The sequence below is a fragment of the Macrobrachium nipponense genome, chromosome 18 (assembly GCF_015104395.2).
Source record: "Macrobrachium nipponense isolate FS-2020 chromosome 18, ASM1510439v2, whole genome shotgun sequence".
In the NCBI taxonomy this organism is placed as follows: Eukaryota; Metazoa; Arthropoda; class Malacostraca; order Decapoda; family Palaemonidae; genus Macrobrachium; species Macrobrachium nipponense.
In genome coordinates, this window is record NC_087211.1 from 85,540,668 (window position 1) to 85,557,162 (window position 16,495).

General features: G+C 36.1%; 1 protein-coding gene across 1 annotated transcript in view; it reads right to left on the bottom strand.

Annotated features, from left to right (window-relative positions):
• Positions 1–16,495, bottom strand: part of LOC135196698 (serine-repeat antigen protein 5-like) — a 98,678-nt gene that overhangs the window by 73,160 nt on the left and 9,023 nt on the right. The window contains exon 2 of the mRNA XM_064223529.1: positions 337–511. Coding sequence (XP_064079599.1) covers positions 337–511 — 175 coding nt within the window. The remainder of the gene's footprint in view (positions 1–336; positions 512–16,495) is intronic.

Consider the following 16,495-nt stretch of genomic DNA (forward strand, 5'->3'; position numbering starts at 1 on the left):
TATATATATATATATATATATATATATATATTGTAAGGTTCAATGCTTGTTATTGTCGGGAACAATCTTTCTCTCATCGTTCCCTTGTTGAAGGTGCTCTCCTTACCCAGTAGAGTTTGTTTTTCTTTGTAAGCGGTGACTTTTGCTCCTTACATTGTTGATTAACTTTAGTCAGGTTTGGGATAGCAGCGAGTACAGATCTCGACAGCATAGCAGCTTGGAGTTGGAGAATGTTGGAACTGAAGGTATTTCGCTACCTCTGGCCCTCTGCAGTTCGAGGATGGTTTTGATGGCTGAACCTTGTCCATCGGAGGAACGGTGTTGTTCCTGTTTTACAGCAGACTTGCTGTTGCCTTGACTCTGGCGATCATCTGTTTGTTTTTGGAGATGTTCCTGTTGGCCCGTCATAGGGCGGGTATTTTCGATGATCGTGCAAAGTTCAATGGTTGTTTGTCCTCTTGGACCCTTCGTGGTCTTGACATCTGTGTAGATTGTCGTGGTGTTTTTTGTACTGCACGAGGGTATGTTAAATGTAATTCTCCAGATAATGTATTGTTACCTTGTCATTTTGTACAAGTAATTTGATATTTGTGCTACTTGATTTGTTATATTACCGCTTTGGCTATTGATATTTATGCTATTAAAGTATTTGAAGATTTGCATTTATGCGTTTAACAATTTCTGTATTGTATGTATTTACGCTGCTTAAAGGTTTCAAGTGTAATGTATGAATGGTTGTTGTAACCATTTGGTAATTATATCAAGTTTTAGGTACATTTATTTATTTTTGCTGTCGTGATCTTTTTGGTTGTTTCTTGATGCCAGCTAAAGTATTTAACTATAGTGTTTTTAACTGCAATTTTGATAATGTTATTTTAACTGTTTCATTATGGAATTGTTTTACCGTTTAATAAGTAAGCACCCCTTAATTTTGCTGCATCTGTTATTGGACTCTCATTGCTATTTAATTTATTGTTTTTGGTAAAATTTAATAATTTTGGGACCCAAATCTAGACTCACTTGTATATATGTGAATAATTTGGGCTTAATAAAAGTAGTTTTTAAAGGTTATTCCTGTAGTTTTGTTGGCAAGTTCCTTTTCCCGTTTGTTACCTCTGCCCCCTGCCAGACTTTCCAGTCACCCTTATCAATTTTCTTAAATTTAATTTTTTGAAACCATGTTATGGAGCTCATGGGCTGACCATAAACCAATCTATTTTATATATATTAATTATACTATATTAATATATATAATATAATAATATATATTATATAATATTATTACACTATACACACACCCGCTCATATACTTAAATTTTATACATAGAACAAATGAACTCCCAGCAGATTACCAGTGATAAGAAAATAAATTACCGGATGTCTAACAGGTAGATACGCGCCCCTTCCAAAACTGATCCCTAGTAATCCCGCACACTGAACTGACAGTTCCGCCCGAGTTCCAATGAGCAATAATCTAATGACGCAATTTATTAAATGTTAATATCGATATCAATATTGGCGAATCTTACGTAATGCCCAGCTTTTGTTTCGCTATCCGTTAATATTCGGGGTATTAGGGGTGAATACTCCAGGTGTAATGAAGGGAGGGACTGTGCGGTCGCGCGCGAACCCGGGGGGTCCAATTTTACTCGTCGGGTATCTGTTCTTTTAAATTATTCTTTAATCATTTTGGCTTTTTCCGAATTTCCAGTGGGTCTCTGGTGGCTAACTGGAATGATGTGCATATTAGAACATTTATGTCCGTTGAATGGAGGAAAAAGATTAAGTGGAAAAGGGAGAAATAAAATCCAATTTGAACTCAGGGAACCGTTCTTTGAACCCGAAGCAGAAGTGGGAAGTTTTTCGGCTTTTTTCTGTCATTTATTTTTCCTGTGTTATTTGTTTTCCGAATCTCATCCACATTTTTCTGGATTGATTGAAAATGTGAAAGATTCAGCGATTCAAAGCCAAGTTTTTTTGCGTATTGTGGGGATTCTTTTTATATAAGTGTGGAGGTATGGTTTATGTCTTTGAAAATGCCGTATGATTATCCTTATTTTATATTTCGATTGTTTGTTTGAAATAATTTTTTGAAGTAGTATTTTTCTTTTTTATCAAATATGATCTTTTTTGGGGCCGTAAAGTATTTTTTAGTTCATTTATTTACCTGTTCTTTAATTTTATTTATTAAATTTTTTGGGTTTTAGTTATTAATTTTTATTATTTAAGTTTATTATATCTATATATATATATATATATTATTATATATATATATAATATATACTAATAATTTTTGTGCGTTTTCTGTGTGTGTGCGCGTGCGTGGGTGCGTATAGTGGTTCATGGTTTCAGTTTATATATATAATATATAATATATAGATTATATAATATATATATATATATAATCTATTTTATATATATTATAACATAACATGAAATGTTGTGTGTCTGTGTGCGGGATTCTCTCATGAGGTAAAACTAAACCTAAATCACAGCCGCGTAACTCACAGAGACGGAACTTTTACTGCAAGTTTCAGGTCCGCAATAGAATAGTTTTTGGATTTTGGGGGGGGGAATGTTCATAACAGGCAATGTTTACGTGGAATAAAAATTGGTCAATATGAATGCGGGGCCGAGTGACGATGTATTACCCGGCGATGGAAATTAAAATTTAACTGAATGTGACGCCATTTCATGGCTGTCGCGGCGCAAATTTCCCAAATGCTTTTCCTTTCCTTCCGTTTCAAATCGGAGTCTTTCAAAATGTTTAAATGTAAATCGCGGGACGCGTTTATTTTCACTCCGAATGATTTTCAACGTGACATTTGGGGAAATGGGATCGAATTGAAAATAATTGTACCCAAATGGCAAGCGGGGTTTGGCGAACCTATGAGGTCATTCAGCGCTGAAAGGGGAATTGAGAGTTGAAGGAAACAAAGGGGAAAAAAAAAAATCGAAAAGGCGTCTAATAACAGGTAGAAAGTAAACGCCTCGCGGTTGCCTAACTGATTAAACCATTTTTAGGAGAGGTGGGAACCGTAAGAGGGAGAACGAAAGAGACTATGAACGGAGGTACAGTTTACAAAGGATGAAAGGGGCGGCAGCTTAAGGGACGTGGAAGTAGGCGACCAAAGAACGCCTTTATTTAATTTAATGCCTACAGTGCACAAATTGTTTGAGGTGCAACCGACCCGTTTGCGCTTAATTAAAATACAAGTTCCGTTCGCTGATTAAAATTGGTTACCAAATTTAGATGAAGTTTATTCAAGGTCGTAATAAGTCCGTACTAAAAAGGTCTTCTAAAGAAGGTGAGGGTGTAGGAATTTGACCTTTTCGATAACTGCATTTTGGCCAGAATAGTTTTTTTTTTTTTTTTTGTTTGTGTTTTTTTTTTTTTTTTTTTTTTTTTTTTTTTGCACCCACGATCATGTTATTTTTGCCGTGATCTCATTTGTAGTTGTTATTTTTTGTATTAAAGAAATTGTTGTCACCCGATGATTTTTGTTTTATTTCTAATTGTATAGCACATTGGAGCGGTTTCTCATCCGCTTCAAAAAACTTCTATCTCTCTCCTCTCTCTCATCCTTCGTTCTTCAGTTCGTTCCTCTCTCTCTCTCTCGCTCTAACCATCCAAATAATTTTATCATAGGCAATTTATCTTTTTGGATCCCACTATTAATTTTTTCACATTAAAATTAATTATGGAGTTGAAATGAATTCAAAGAGTGGCCCCTTATTGTGCGCATAATTGGGGGTCAAGTTGCAAGCCCCATGCCTTAATTCACCCGATTTCTTACGAACCCCCCACAGTCGACTCAACAAGCGGGTATATAATTATTCGCTGCCTAGATTTCAACGCAAGTAAAATTGGGTATTGAGTGGGAACTTTCTCATAGAGATATTTTTTTGGTTCGAACCTCTCTCTCTCTCTTCTCTCTCTCCTCTCGCGGAATCCATCATCCCTCTCGGTCTAGTCCTCATTCTCTTCTCTCGCTCTCTCTCTCTATATATATATAATATATAATATATATTATATATCTAATATATAGATATATAAATTATATTTTATTTAATTATAATATTAATATTTATATATATTATATAGTTAGATATATTTTTATATATATAATACATGATTATATTTATATAATATATTAGATATATATTATATATAATTTCTATATATATATATATTATATAATATATCTGTAACAGGAGGATTGAACCCCGTTATTTTCATTTGGTAAACCGTGTAACTCCGAGCGTCATGGCAATACCACCACATAATCGCTCATCTCTAAGCAACCCATGCGCTCGCGACTTTTCTTTCTCTCTCGCTCTCGCCACCTCTTTTCCTCTCCTATTCCTGTCAGGTAAATCAAACAAAATGAGAGAAAGTTGCATCATAAAACAACCTTTTTAAACATTTTTTTTTTTTTTAAAAAACCCAAAACAAAACGAAAAGATAGCAAATCAATCAAGTCTCCACCAGACTCAACTTAACGCTGGTTACACCCCAATTATTACAAATGTCTAAATGTAATTAGTTCACACCAAATGTCTAGTTCTCACCCATCTGGGACCTTCCCTTGTCCCAGTTAGGACTCTCGGTCTTCGGTTCCCCCAGGTTCCGCCCCAGAACCGTCTGTTTCAAAGACAAATTGGGGGGAAAAAAAAAAAAACCAAAACTCGTAAGTACACATAAGTTTAACACCAAAAGATTACAAAGATTGGATAATTCTTATAAATAGTTAACTAGACAAACAAGTCCATCCCTTCTGGCCGAAAATAGTATAACTCACCCATGCAGAGCCGGATAATATTTTCACTAATACAATAATTTAAAGAACCACTTTTGCAGAGCTTCCTCGGCATCCTACCTTTCTTCCGCCCAAGCTGTCTTTAAGCCAAGTTCCACCCCATCACAGACTTGGTATGGGGTATAATTAAGAAATAGAAGAGGCGCACATGCACATACGAACGCCACACTTCGTAAACGCCCTCACATTACTGGCTAACAGAACTAACTTAGTTTTCCCAAATGGCACTTTGAAAAGAGCCCATGAAACTTCTGTGACAAGTTGGACTCGTCCTTTCTATTGCAGTTTTATATCACCGTGTTGATTTGGCTCTTGTTTTCTCCACCATTCCCAATACGTCACAACAAATGATAGGGGGGGGGAGCGAACATTATTGGCAACTATATCATTAATATAACCCTAGGCCTTATATATATATATATATGATATATAATATATATAGATATATAATAATATACTTTTATTTTATATTATATATATATAATATATTATACCATATATATCATATTTTTGATGTGTTATCGATCATATACATATATATATATATATTATTAGTATATATATTATATATATATAATATATAATATATTATGTGTTTGTGTGTGTGGTGTGTGTATATAGAATATCTATATAATTATATATATTATAATATATATATATAGATATATTAGATTATATATGATATATTTTTAAAAATGTACTATATGTATATATTATATATATATATATAACTAATATACTATATATATCTAATCAACCCACCCACACACACACACATATATATAATATATATATATATATATATATATATATATATATATTATATATATATAGAGTATAATATTATATATATGAACAAAGTTTACCAGGGGGGGCCACGAATATAAATTGAAACATTGGAGATTGGCTGGAAAGCTTTGTTCGTACAATAACTCACTTTTTTTTTATTTCGTTCGTGATTTACAAATCAAACTTATTATATATATCATTATATATACTAAGTATATATATATATATATATATATATATGTGTGTGGTGTGTGGGGTGTGTGTGTGTGTGTGTGTGTATTATATCTATATCATATATATATATAGATATTATATATATTTAAAAAATTTTAAAAATTAATTTATAAATTTTTTTTAATTTATTAAATTTTTAAAATTTATTATATATAATAGTATCGATACACAAACACACACATATATATATATATAATATAATATATATATATGATATGAATTAGATATAATGTATGTATATTATAGATTTAATATATATTATAATATATAATACATACATATATATATATTATATAGATATATATATATATATATATATAATATATTACATATATTTACTATAAATAATATAGTATCACCCAATATTAAATTATAATATAATACCTCTATATATTCATAGAATGATAGTAATATATATTATATATAATATATATCAATTTATTTTTATATATATACTATATTAAAACCTTATAAATTTAAAATTTTGATATATATATTATATATTATATAATTAGTGATATAGATATCTCTATATATTTATGGAATTTTCCCTCTCTCTCTCTCTCCTCCTTCCGCTCATCTCTCCATCCCTACGACTCTCACTCTCTCTATCCTCTCTCTCTCTCTGCACTGGGAACGATAGCAGCTAGAATACAACCCATATGTGTTTACAAACATACATGCCTGGGTTACCGCCGGCACTTTTTTGATGTTTAATTTTGTATCAAAGTAAAACAATTTCAGTGGAAGGCTTCATTAGACAGTTTTTTGATGCTCTTCAAAGCCACCAACATTATAGTAAATGTGTGTGTGAATAATTATATCTCTATATATATATAATTATAGTATAATTATTTATATTTATTATATTATAATATATATATAATAAATAAATTTTATATATATATTCACCCACACACTTTACTATAGAATTTGGTTTGGTTGACTAACCAAAAAACTTGTCTAGAGCCTTCCTGAAATTGTTTTACTTTGATACAAAATAAACATCAAAGTGCCGGCGGTAACCCTAAAAGGCATGTATGTTTTTTTTGTAAACACAATTGATGGGTTTGTATTCTAGGCTGCATCGTTTTTCCCAATTGCAGAGAGATAAGAAGAGAGAAGAGAGAGAGAAATTCCCATATCACATAAATATTTTTGGATACGATTTTCTGAAGCAAAAAAATATTTTTTTATTTATTATGTCCGGTTTGGAATATGTTAGTTACTTTTTTTTGGGGGGGAGGGGGCATTTTTGTTATTTCCGCTTTTGAAAGCGCTGAGATTACTGACTGTTTCATTGATGTCGGTGGTTCGTGCATTTATTGATAATATTATTATATTGTTTGTGATTTTGGTGGAGGTATTAATTGTCATTTCGATTATTCAAGAGCAGTGATGATGGCATTACTGCTATTTTACTAGGAAAAGGCGCTTCAGAGCAAAATAAATAAATTTTCATGGAGGGACTTTTAAAATAAAGGATCACCTCATGCATATAACAGCGAAGTATCGTCATATCAATCCCATTTTGGTATACTGGATTTTTCGTTTGTATTCTGGACGACCTTTCGCATTCCTAAATGTCAGGTCACTTTTAATAATAAAACTGGCTCCCCCAAGAATCAGGTAGCGCTGACCTAGGTTCGATTCTCTAGTCAGTTCCATGTTACCTGTATTAGGTACGATCTGCTCTATGAGCAAGAGCCAGTGCTGGCATAAGGCCAGCTTAATTTCAAACAACAACTACCTGCATTAAACCTGGTGGTTAGTCGACTGGTGAACTTAGCAAAAGGGTGGCAAAGAGCGCGGGGCTCGCTACTTCACTCCCCTTATTTATGAAAACCGGAAGGCTAACACCTTTCCATGTGTGTTTATTCAAACGTAATACTCGGAAATCGTTAGATCTATAGGCCTCTTTTCGCCTTGTGATATCCCTTTTCGTATTCATTTTGATTTTGTTCGTATATATACTTTTTAGCAACAGTATTTTCCACCTTTGGTATTTTTGTTCGCATTTTGTCGTCAGATTTCTCCTCTGTAGAGGAGATTGTTTGTGATTCTAGAAATCCCCTCCAGTTTTTGTTTAACTTGTTGTTGTTGTTGTTCTTCTTCTTCTTCTTCCTCATAGGTTTCCAGGATAAACGAACCACTTCCAGTCGTCTTTTACCGACCGTAACAGTATCTATTACTTTGTCTTCCCGGTTCTCATTTTCCTTTTTGCCCTCAATCTCGCTATCGTCTACGAAAAGCTGATTTATTCAATAATTTTTTTCCGTTATTAAATTCCTTATAGCCTTTCGGTAGGTATTGCGCATTTACTGATAACTGTAATATTGTAGTTCGAAAGAAGAAAATGCGGTGAAGGTGGGATTTGACGTTTTAAGGGCGCCATCTTAGATTGTGCACCAGTAAATAAATGACATTTTTATAAATTGCTTGTATAAGAAGAAACTTTTTGAGGTATTAAAAACATTTTTTTATTGGGGTAACATGATCTAGATGACGATTGTATGAATTGCCTCTATATAAGGCAATTTTTTTTTCAGTTGATTTTTTTTTCTGGAAAAAGTAAAAGGTACGAACACAAGAAACGATGGAAACGAACAAGAAAAACTTAAAAAGAAAAAAGGAAAAAAAAAGTTCCGCATCGTTAAGCCTCCTTTGTAATCACCCGAGGAAACTCTGAATTAAATCCAAATTATGAGCCGAGGGGGTTTGTAGCTCTCGAATGGGAGAGATGGTGGTGGTGGCCGCGGGTCCATTATATCTCAGGACGCAATGGGAAGAACAACCGCCATTAAAACTCGCTTTCCCCGCTCAAATGACATGTTACTGCTGCCGCTGCTGCTGCCATCTGGTGGCCGGGATGAGAAGGGGATTCTGACGACTTCTCCTTCTTCTTCCCCATCATACGAGTCGAAGTGGATCGTAGCAGGCGGTGCAATAAATGAGTAATGGCAATTACTATTGTATTAGTCAGGGGATGGAGGAGGGGTGGGGGTTGAAAGCAGAATGTGCATACGAGTGGGTAGTAAGTTACAAATGTTGTGGTATGGAAATATATGAATATATATATATATATAGATATATATATATATATATATATATATATATATATATATAATATATATATGTATGTATATATATCATACATACATACATACATAGATATATACACACACTCTTATGCATCTCAATGATTCTATCTGAAATAGAACAAAGTTCGTAAAACCTTGTATGTAAGGTTCTCCGGTTTATCAAAGAACATGTTTACTTATATTACATATTACATTTTATGGCATAATTACATGCATTCGTTTGTTTGCTCACAAACAAAGCCGCCGAAATAACTTTGATGTCATGTGTTTATTCACTTCTGGCTTTAAACCTTCCTTTTCTGGTAACCTACGAAAGCGTCAAATAAAAGAACTGAAGGTGAATTACCTAAAAAGGAATCGACGATCTGTAGATAATTACATTCGAATTACATTCGAACTCACCAAGTGGGTTCGAGTCTTCTGATGTCCGTGACAATGTTTTTGTCTTTGGAAGTTCATCCATCGCTGAGGCAAACGTAGGTGTCATTAAAAATAGGATATTGATGGTCCTGTTATTCCTGTTATTGAACACCGCGGCCAAGAGGACTTAAATAAAGTGTTCACTTGGTGTTCAGTCTCTTTGAACTGCGTTGTTGAACAGTGTTTCACTTCATCTTATTTTGCCAAGGCTTTCAGCGCAAACAGGTGTGGTGGAGACAGGTGTGATTGTGCTGTGCGGAGCCTCGGTTTTTGATGGGTATATTTGGAAAAATTTTTGTGACCTTTTCACCTCGTCAGTAGTGGCGACAGGTACCAAGCAACCCCCCCCCCCCCCCCCCTCCCCTTTATCTTCTCTCTCTCTCTTCTCTCTCTCTCTTCTCTTCTCTCGCTACACCACACACACACAACACACCCACACACAAAACCCACAAACCACCCCAGTACCAAGACCATCCCCTTTCTCTCTCCTCTCTATCTCTCTCTCTCTCTCTTCTCTCTCTCTCTCTCACACACACTACACACACACACAAACCACAACTCCACTACTCAAACCACAGTACCAAGCCCATTCTCTCTTCCTCTCCTCTCCTCTCTCTCTTTCACTCTCTCTCCAATCTCTCTCATCTTTCGACACACACACAACCACAGAACCAAGCCCATTCTGACCTCTCTCTCTCTCTCTCTCTCTCTCTCTCTCTCTCACACACACCCACACCACCCACACCTCTCTCTCACACACACAAATCACAGGGCCGACGGTGTACTAAAGTGGCTCCCTGAACTCTGATAAGAATAGTCTGCTGGCAGGCAGTGTAATCTATCAATCTATCTATCTGTCTATCTATCTATCTTTCTAGTACAGACAACCTCACCCTTCATATTTAAAGGTCAGAGACAGTATCACATGGAAGGTAGTGATATTCCATGAGTTATTTTCCAGACATTAATCCCATCATCCCGTTAAGATGCTCAGAAAAATGGAGAGACCTTTTGCCGTACCCCACGCCGTGATTAATCGGGAAATACAAGGATAGTGAAGTTAATTTATGACAGGGTATTTAGCTACAGTTAGGGTGTACATTTTCAAGTCGTTGAAATGTATTGAGAAAGATAACTTTCATGTTCGTAAGTAAAAACAATTATCCCTTTTCTATTTGGTAAGTAAAGATGTCAGAAATATTTGCCGGTATTTTTGTCACTGATTTGAGGACAGAAAGAATGACATTGCGTTTGGTGGGTATCGAATGCATTGCGTTGTGAGCAATTCATTCAGGATTATCGTTCCTGTCTTTGTTATCACGACTGCCTTCCTGCTTTTTCCCACCACAGTTTTTCCCTAATTTATAGCGCTCGTTTTTAATTAGCTTGCGTTATTTTTTTTTTATCGTTCTAGGAGATTCTGCTCACCCCGCCTTAGGCTATCAGTACTGGGCTCATTTCCTTCAGAGAACTCATTTTTCAATTTGTGAGCTGTTACCTTTTTATAAGTTTCGTCTGTGCGTACTAACGAGCTCAACCTACCCAGTTTTATTTTATTTTTTTTTACAAGTTGGGACCAGCTGGTGACTAGTCTTTTATCTCATTTGAGTTTATAACCCACTATTTTGAGTTTTATAACCTGTTGGCTGGGAACTTTTGACAATGATGAAGAAAACCAGAAGAGTCACTCAGTGTTGCCTGATGTGTGTGTAGAGAGAGAGAGAGAGAGAGAGAGAGAGAGAGAGAGAGAGAGAGAGAGAGAGAGAGAGAGAGAGAGTTTGCTGAGAATGTAGCGGAATACTCGTTGCGTTCATTGGCAAGGATAAATTCAGACAGTCTGACAACCAGTCTGGACCCTGTTTCCTATCCCTGGGTGGGTGGTGATTTCGCTAACCTGTACTACCTATAGAAACCAACCGTCTGTTATGGAAAAGGAGAGAAATTGTGTCAGTAGATAGGTAAATAATCATTTTCAGGCAATTGTATTTTGCGTAGGCGGCCTTGTAATTGGATGATATCGTTATATACATAAAGTTCGTTTTGTAAAGACATAGTAGAAGAAAAAATCCAATTACAAAAGTGTTTAAGTCATAAACACAGCAGGACTATAACCAAGGTACCAAGTAAATTGCATCTGCAATAAACGCAAATTATTTTTCAATACGTGACAAGGAACCGAGAGAGACAAAGAGGGTCTGGAATAAGAACTAAAAATAGGTAGGAGAATAAAACTCGATTGACAGACCTATAAGGCTTGCAAATTAAAGCGTTAATTCTTTGTAGCAATACAAATCAATACAAATGTCCGCAAAGACTCACCAGCTCTGTAAAACACAAGCACTTCAGAAAATGTTTTTAAAAGAAGTTAGTTTGTATGACTCGAACAATTGCATTCTTCCCTGGAATTTTTTTTTATTAATTTATTTTGTTTTATTTTATTTTATTGTTTTTAAAAAATTACAAAATTTTATTAAATTTTTACACAACGGAAAAATTGTAAATATAGAATAATCCTATATTTTTTTTCCAGTAGCGTTATAGAATTTAATATACAAAATATCTTAACATCGTCCCACAAAAATATCGTTGTTCCTAGGGATTAAAATCAGCCACACTGGAATACACTTCTCATGATTTTATTTTGCTACAATTTCTATTCAGGATTACAAAAGATCTCTCTCTCTCTCTCTCTCTCTCTCCTCTCTCTCTCTCTCTCTCACGGCCCTAAGTCGGACCCAAGTCCCATTGGGAGTGCTTCCCAGATTCGTCTCAATCGAGCCTTGGCGGTTTTAGAGCATCCGAACAGCGCTTCGTTTCGGTTCGAACACACAACTGAACGGTTCAACGGAACCACCCAGCCGCAAACTGAGACATACGTAGTATTTTATTTTTCTCCCCCCAACTACCCCCGCATATCGCGACGTTTCCAATGGGTTGCGTGGATAGGTTACGCAGCGGCCCTATTTTTTTCTTTTCTCCTCTTCCGATACATATATAAAAACTCTTTCCTCATTTGTGACGTTTTGAAAAGGGGAGAGGGGGAGGTGTGGTGATGAGGACGCATACTGAATTACTACGCGGTCTGAATGGACTACGTTGTAGTATCCAGGTCATAATGGCTCGTTTATATCGTGTTGACTGGCTGCTGTGTTGCTTCTGTTGGAGCAACGTTGCTTCAGAGGGAGCGAAAGTGAGGGTTTTATGCACAGTGTATGCACACACACAAACACGCACAATACATACACAAAAGTTTCCTTCGGATTTCTGTCCCTCATTCCTTAGAGATTTTAAATATTTAAAGGTTTTCAGTATACTGTATTGTTATTTTAATTTTAGAAGTAAATAATAGCTTAGAAAAGGTCACATAATTGGTATTGATAAATGTCAACTGCTTTAATATTCATTTTATTTGCATTAACATCTACACCTCACTTCCATAAAGTCGAGTTGGTTCAGCAAACTAATATTTATAATTCCTTCCACCTGTCATTCTCTTCCCAGTAGTTTGCACACACCCGACTTTCGTCTCTAATATTTAAAGTTTGCATATTTTGCATATAAGTATTCATATTATGGGAACATATCTTTAATAACATAATTACGAAACAGTGCAATGTTTTTTATATATAAAATGAAACTAAAACTAGTATCACCTTCACTGTGTACTAGCTAGGCCCGTACACAGCTTCAATAATTACTTGGCATACGATACCACACCCGTTGCTGAATAACCACTGGTTCCATGCAACGTAAAAACACCATACAAACAAACAACCTGAAGGCAATATTGCTCTAATGAATAACTTGTCGTGATGGTATATAACTTGGAGTCACCGTAGAGTATGATTCGTCTCGAGGAAAAAGTATACAGTAATTATACCGTAAAGCTACAAATACCTCGTCCATTTTAAAGTGTTTCTAAGGAATAAACCAGAGCGGCGAACCACTACAATGGACAGCAATGTCCCACCATTATACATCTGGAGACCAACAGTGCTGCCTCATGGCTTGCAATCCAGCGTATCCACGAAATACACCCGGGGGACGGGCTGCTCCAGGAATAAGAGCTCGTGCTGGCATAAGATCAAGTTATCAAAATCAACAACAGCAACAAGTTCGTCACCTTGAAACCCTTTCACACGTCAGAAAGTTTGACATTTCCACAACCAAAGAAACGGCCGCTGCAACATGTCAGTCAATAAATAAAAGAGTCTACCCCTATATTCCATACAATATTTACCTGTCGTGGAATTCCCTCTTGACCCGTGTGTCTTAAAACTCATCTCGCTCTCTCTCTCTATCTCTTTCCCATCCCCTCCCCTCCCCTCTCCCGCTCCCCCGCAATAAGACGTTTCGTCTAAATCTGGCTTGGAGAGAGAGAGAGAGAGAGAGAGAGAGAGAGAGAGAGAGAGGCGATGGCTCGTCACGTTTGGCAAACAGTGTCCCGTATCTCTCCGAAGTTTCCATTTCTGCAGAATGGGTCTGCTTTTATGGTGACAAACGCATCGTACAGACACTCACTCCGGGGGAAGTGGACTGGAGTGTGTTCACGGATGCTGGAATAAAAAGTAATGCCGTTCAACGAGAGAGAGAGAGAGAGCGGGGAGCTAGGAGACGAGAGAGAGAGAGAGAGAGAGAGAGAGAGAGAGGCAGTATCAGTTAGGAAGAGTAAGAACCTTGGATTATTTTACAGATACCCAGGAATTCTCTGTGTAATGAGGTCTTTGCTTACAAGTACAAAAAATTAGAAATTTTCTTTAAAAGAAGAAGAGAGAGGGAGAGAGGGGGAGAGAGAAGGAAGTTATGGACGGAAGGAGAGGATTGGCAAGGGATGGCAGGAATGTGAAGAGAAATTTCTTAAAGAAAAGAGAGGAGAGGAGAGAGATGGGGAGAGAGACGAGAGGGGGGGGCAGAGAGAGAGAGAGAGAGAGAGAGAGCGATTCTATGCCAGTTAGAAGGAAAGGAACAAGGAGGAATATGAACTATGGATTATGTTATAGATGCTGCCCAGTTATCTTTTGTTTTTAAAGATACAACATCAGAAATTTCTCTTTCACACACACACACACACACACACAGACACAGACACACAGAAATACTTGTACGTACCAGTCTGAGGAAAAGAAAAAAGAAGATAGATAGACAGAAAGGATAAAATGATTTTATATATTTTTCGTGAAGGGTTTGAAAACTCAGTAATACAGAACACGTACACACAAAAGATAAAAATAGAGCGACAAGTGTCATGGGAAGTATATTCCTGCAAATTGCTCCGGAAGTGTCAGTAACCTTAGCAATTTTGTAAAATATTGGATAATATTATGACGATCTCTTTTATTTTTATTTTTCTGTATGACCAGATTTATGTGCTATTGCTATTGAAGTGCCCATAATCTCTTGGTCACATCCATAGTCACATTTAGTTTGCAAATTCTTTTTCAGTAACAGTTCAGTAACAAGTTTTCTGTACTTAATGTTCTAGTCACTACCATAATCACATGTATTTGTCAATGTATTTTTTTTCTACAGTGACTTATCACTTCAGGCTGTATTTCGTAATAGTAATAATAATAATGACGATTGTATTTTAGTCTCTTCTGTACTCATTATCACAGAAATAACTTTGTTATTCGATGCTTCAAAAGGACATTCAGTAACGCATTGTCACATTATACTTGTAGTCATAGTCATGATAACATTATATGTTCTTATGTATTCCGCGTCCATTCTTTTGTCACACTATATTTGCGTCATTACTCATTGACACCGTCACATTTATGTGACTCAGCATTCCTGGTTGTCTCTGTACTTATATGTGTTACGTGGTTCTGTACTCTTAGTCATCGAATTTACTGTTGATTAGGATGCCAACTTGACTAAAATCCGTTAAAATAAGTAAACGGAAACGTTCTCTGTCAGGTGTGATTTTAATATTTTTGTAGTTCATATAATGCTTAGAAATATTTATTTTTTTTAAACAGTATTTTGGCTATCATATGTTTTCCCTTGTACCATTCATTTGCTTATGTTTATTGACTTATTTTTAAAGTTTTGAAATCATTCATTTTCTCTCGTTACTCTAGTTTCTACTGTCATCGCCATAATACGAATCTCAGGTCACTAAGTAGTTATCCTGTGGCACACTTTTTTCTTATTCTTATTTCCGTATTTAATGACTTCTCTCGTCTTTCCAATGTGAGCTCTTTTTTCAAGGTTATTTTTTCTGTACCTGAATGATTTTCTTCCCCGTTCTTGCACTTTTCTTTTATCTGAATTCTCTCTGAACTTAACTGGCACAGCAAGTGACACATAAGATATTTACTTCTATCATAATATGTAACATTGGTATATAAAGTAAATGATCTAAATATTATCGGGCGTTCTTGTATCTACTTGTGTCACAGGTAAACCCATACCTGCATGCAGCATCGTATAGACTAAATACGAACAAAAAAGGCGGTGCTTGTCAAACGAATTAGTATGTACTCCAAAAGTCAACATCCCAAGCAACGGCTGGTTGTCAGTACCAACAGAAAACGGGAATTGTACTAGAACGAGTCCATCTGGATTCACTTTGTCTGTCTACCGGGATGCTAATCAGTTGAGTGTGCGGCGGCCTGCCGGTCTGCGCTGTGTCGGTTGATCGCATTTAGACCGATGTATGCTTTGAGGCTGCTGCATTATGTTTACTTTGGGTCGTGTCTCGAATCCAAATGTTTATTGTAGTGGCTTCGGGATGCGCCGGACGCCGGAGAACGCTAAGCTTACATCAGATAGCGGGGCTGTAGCGAAAGGCTAGTAATTATCATCGACAATGCTGACGGAATTAAAAGATGGCTGGCGTAGATCGGACGGTTCCAGATAAGCCGACATATCTGATTGTGTTCCAGCATTCGATAGAGACGCTCGCTCGGTTCTTGTGGGGTAATCGCGGTTGGCATCTGATGATGAGAAAGTCAGTTTAAACCTCTTTTATTTCGCTCTATCTACCTTCTGTTCTCTTGCTTTTTTTTTTTTTCTTTTTTTCCTTTTCATTCTTTCATAAACCTGATTCAGATACATAAGGAATCGGTCATTTGGTCGGGGGTTTGGGGGGTGGTGGTTGGGTGGTAGCTAATTTCGGAACAGTGA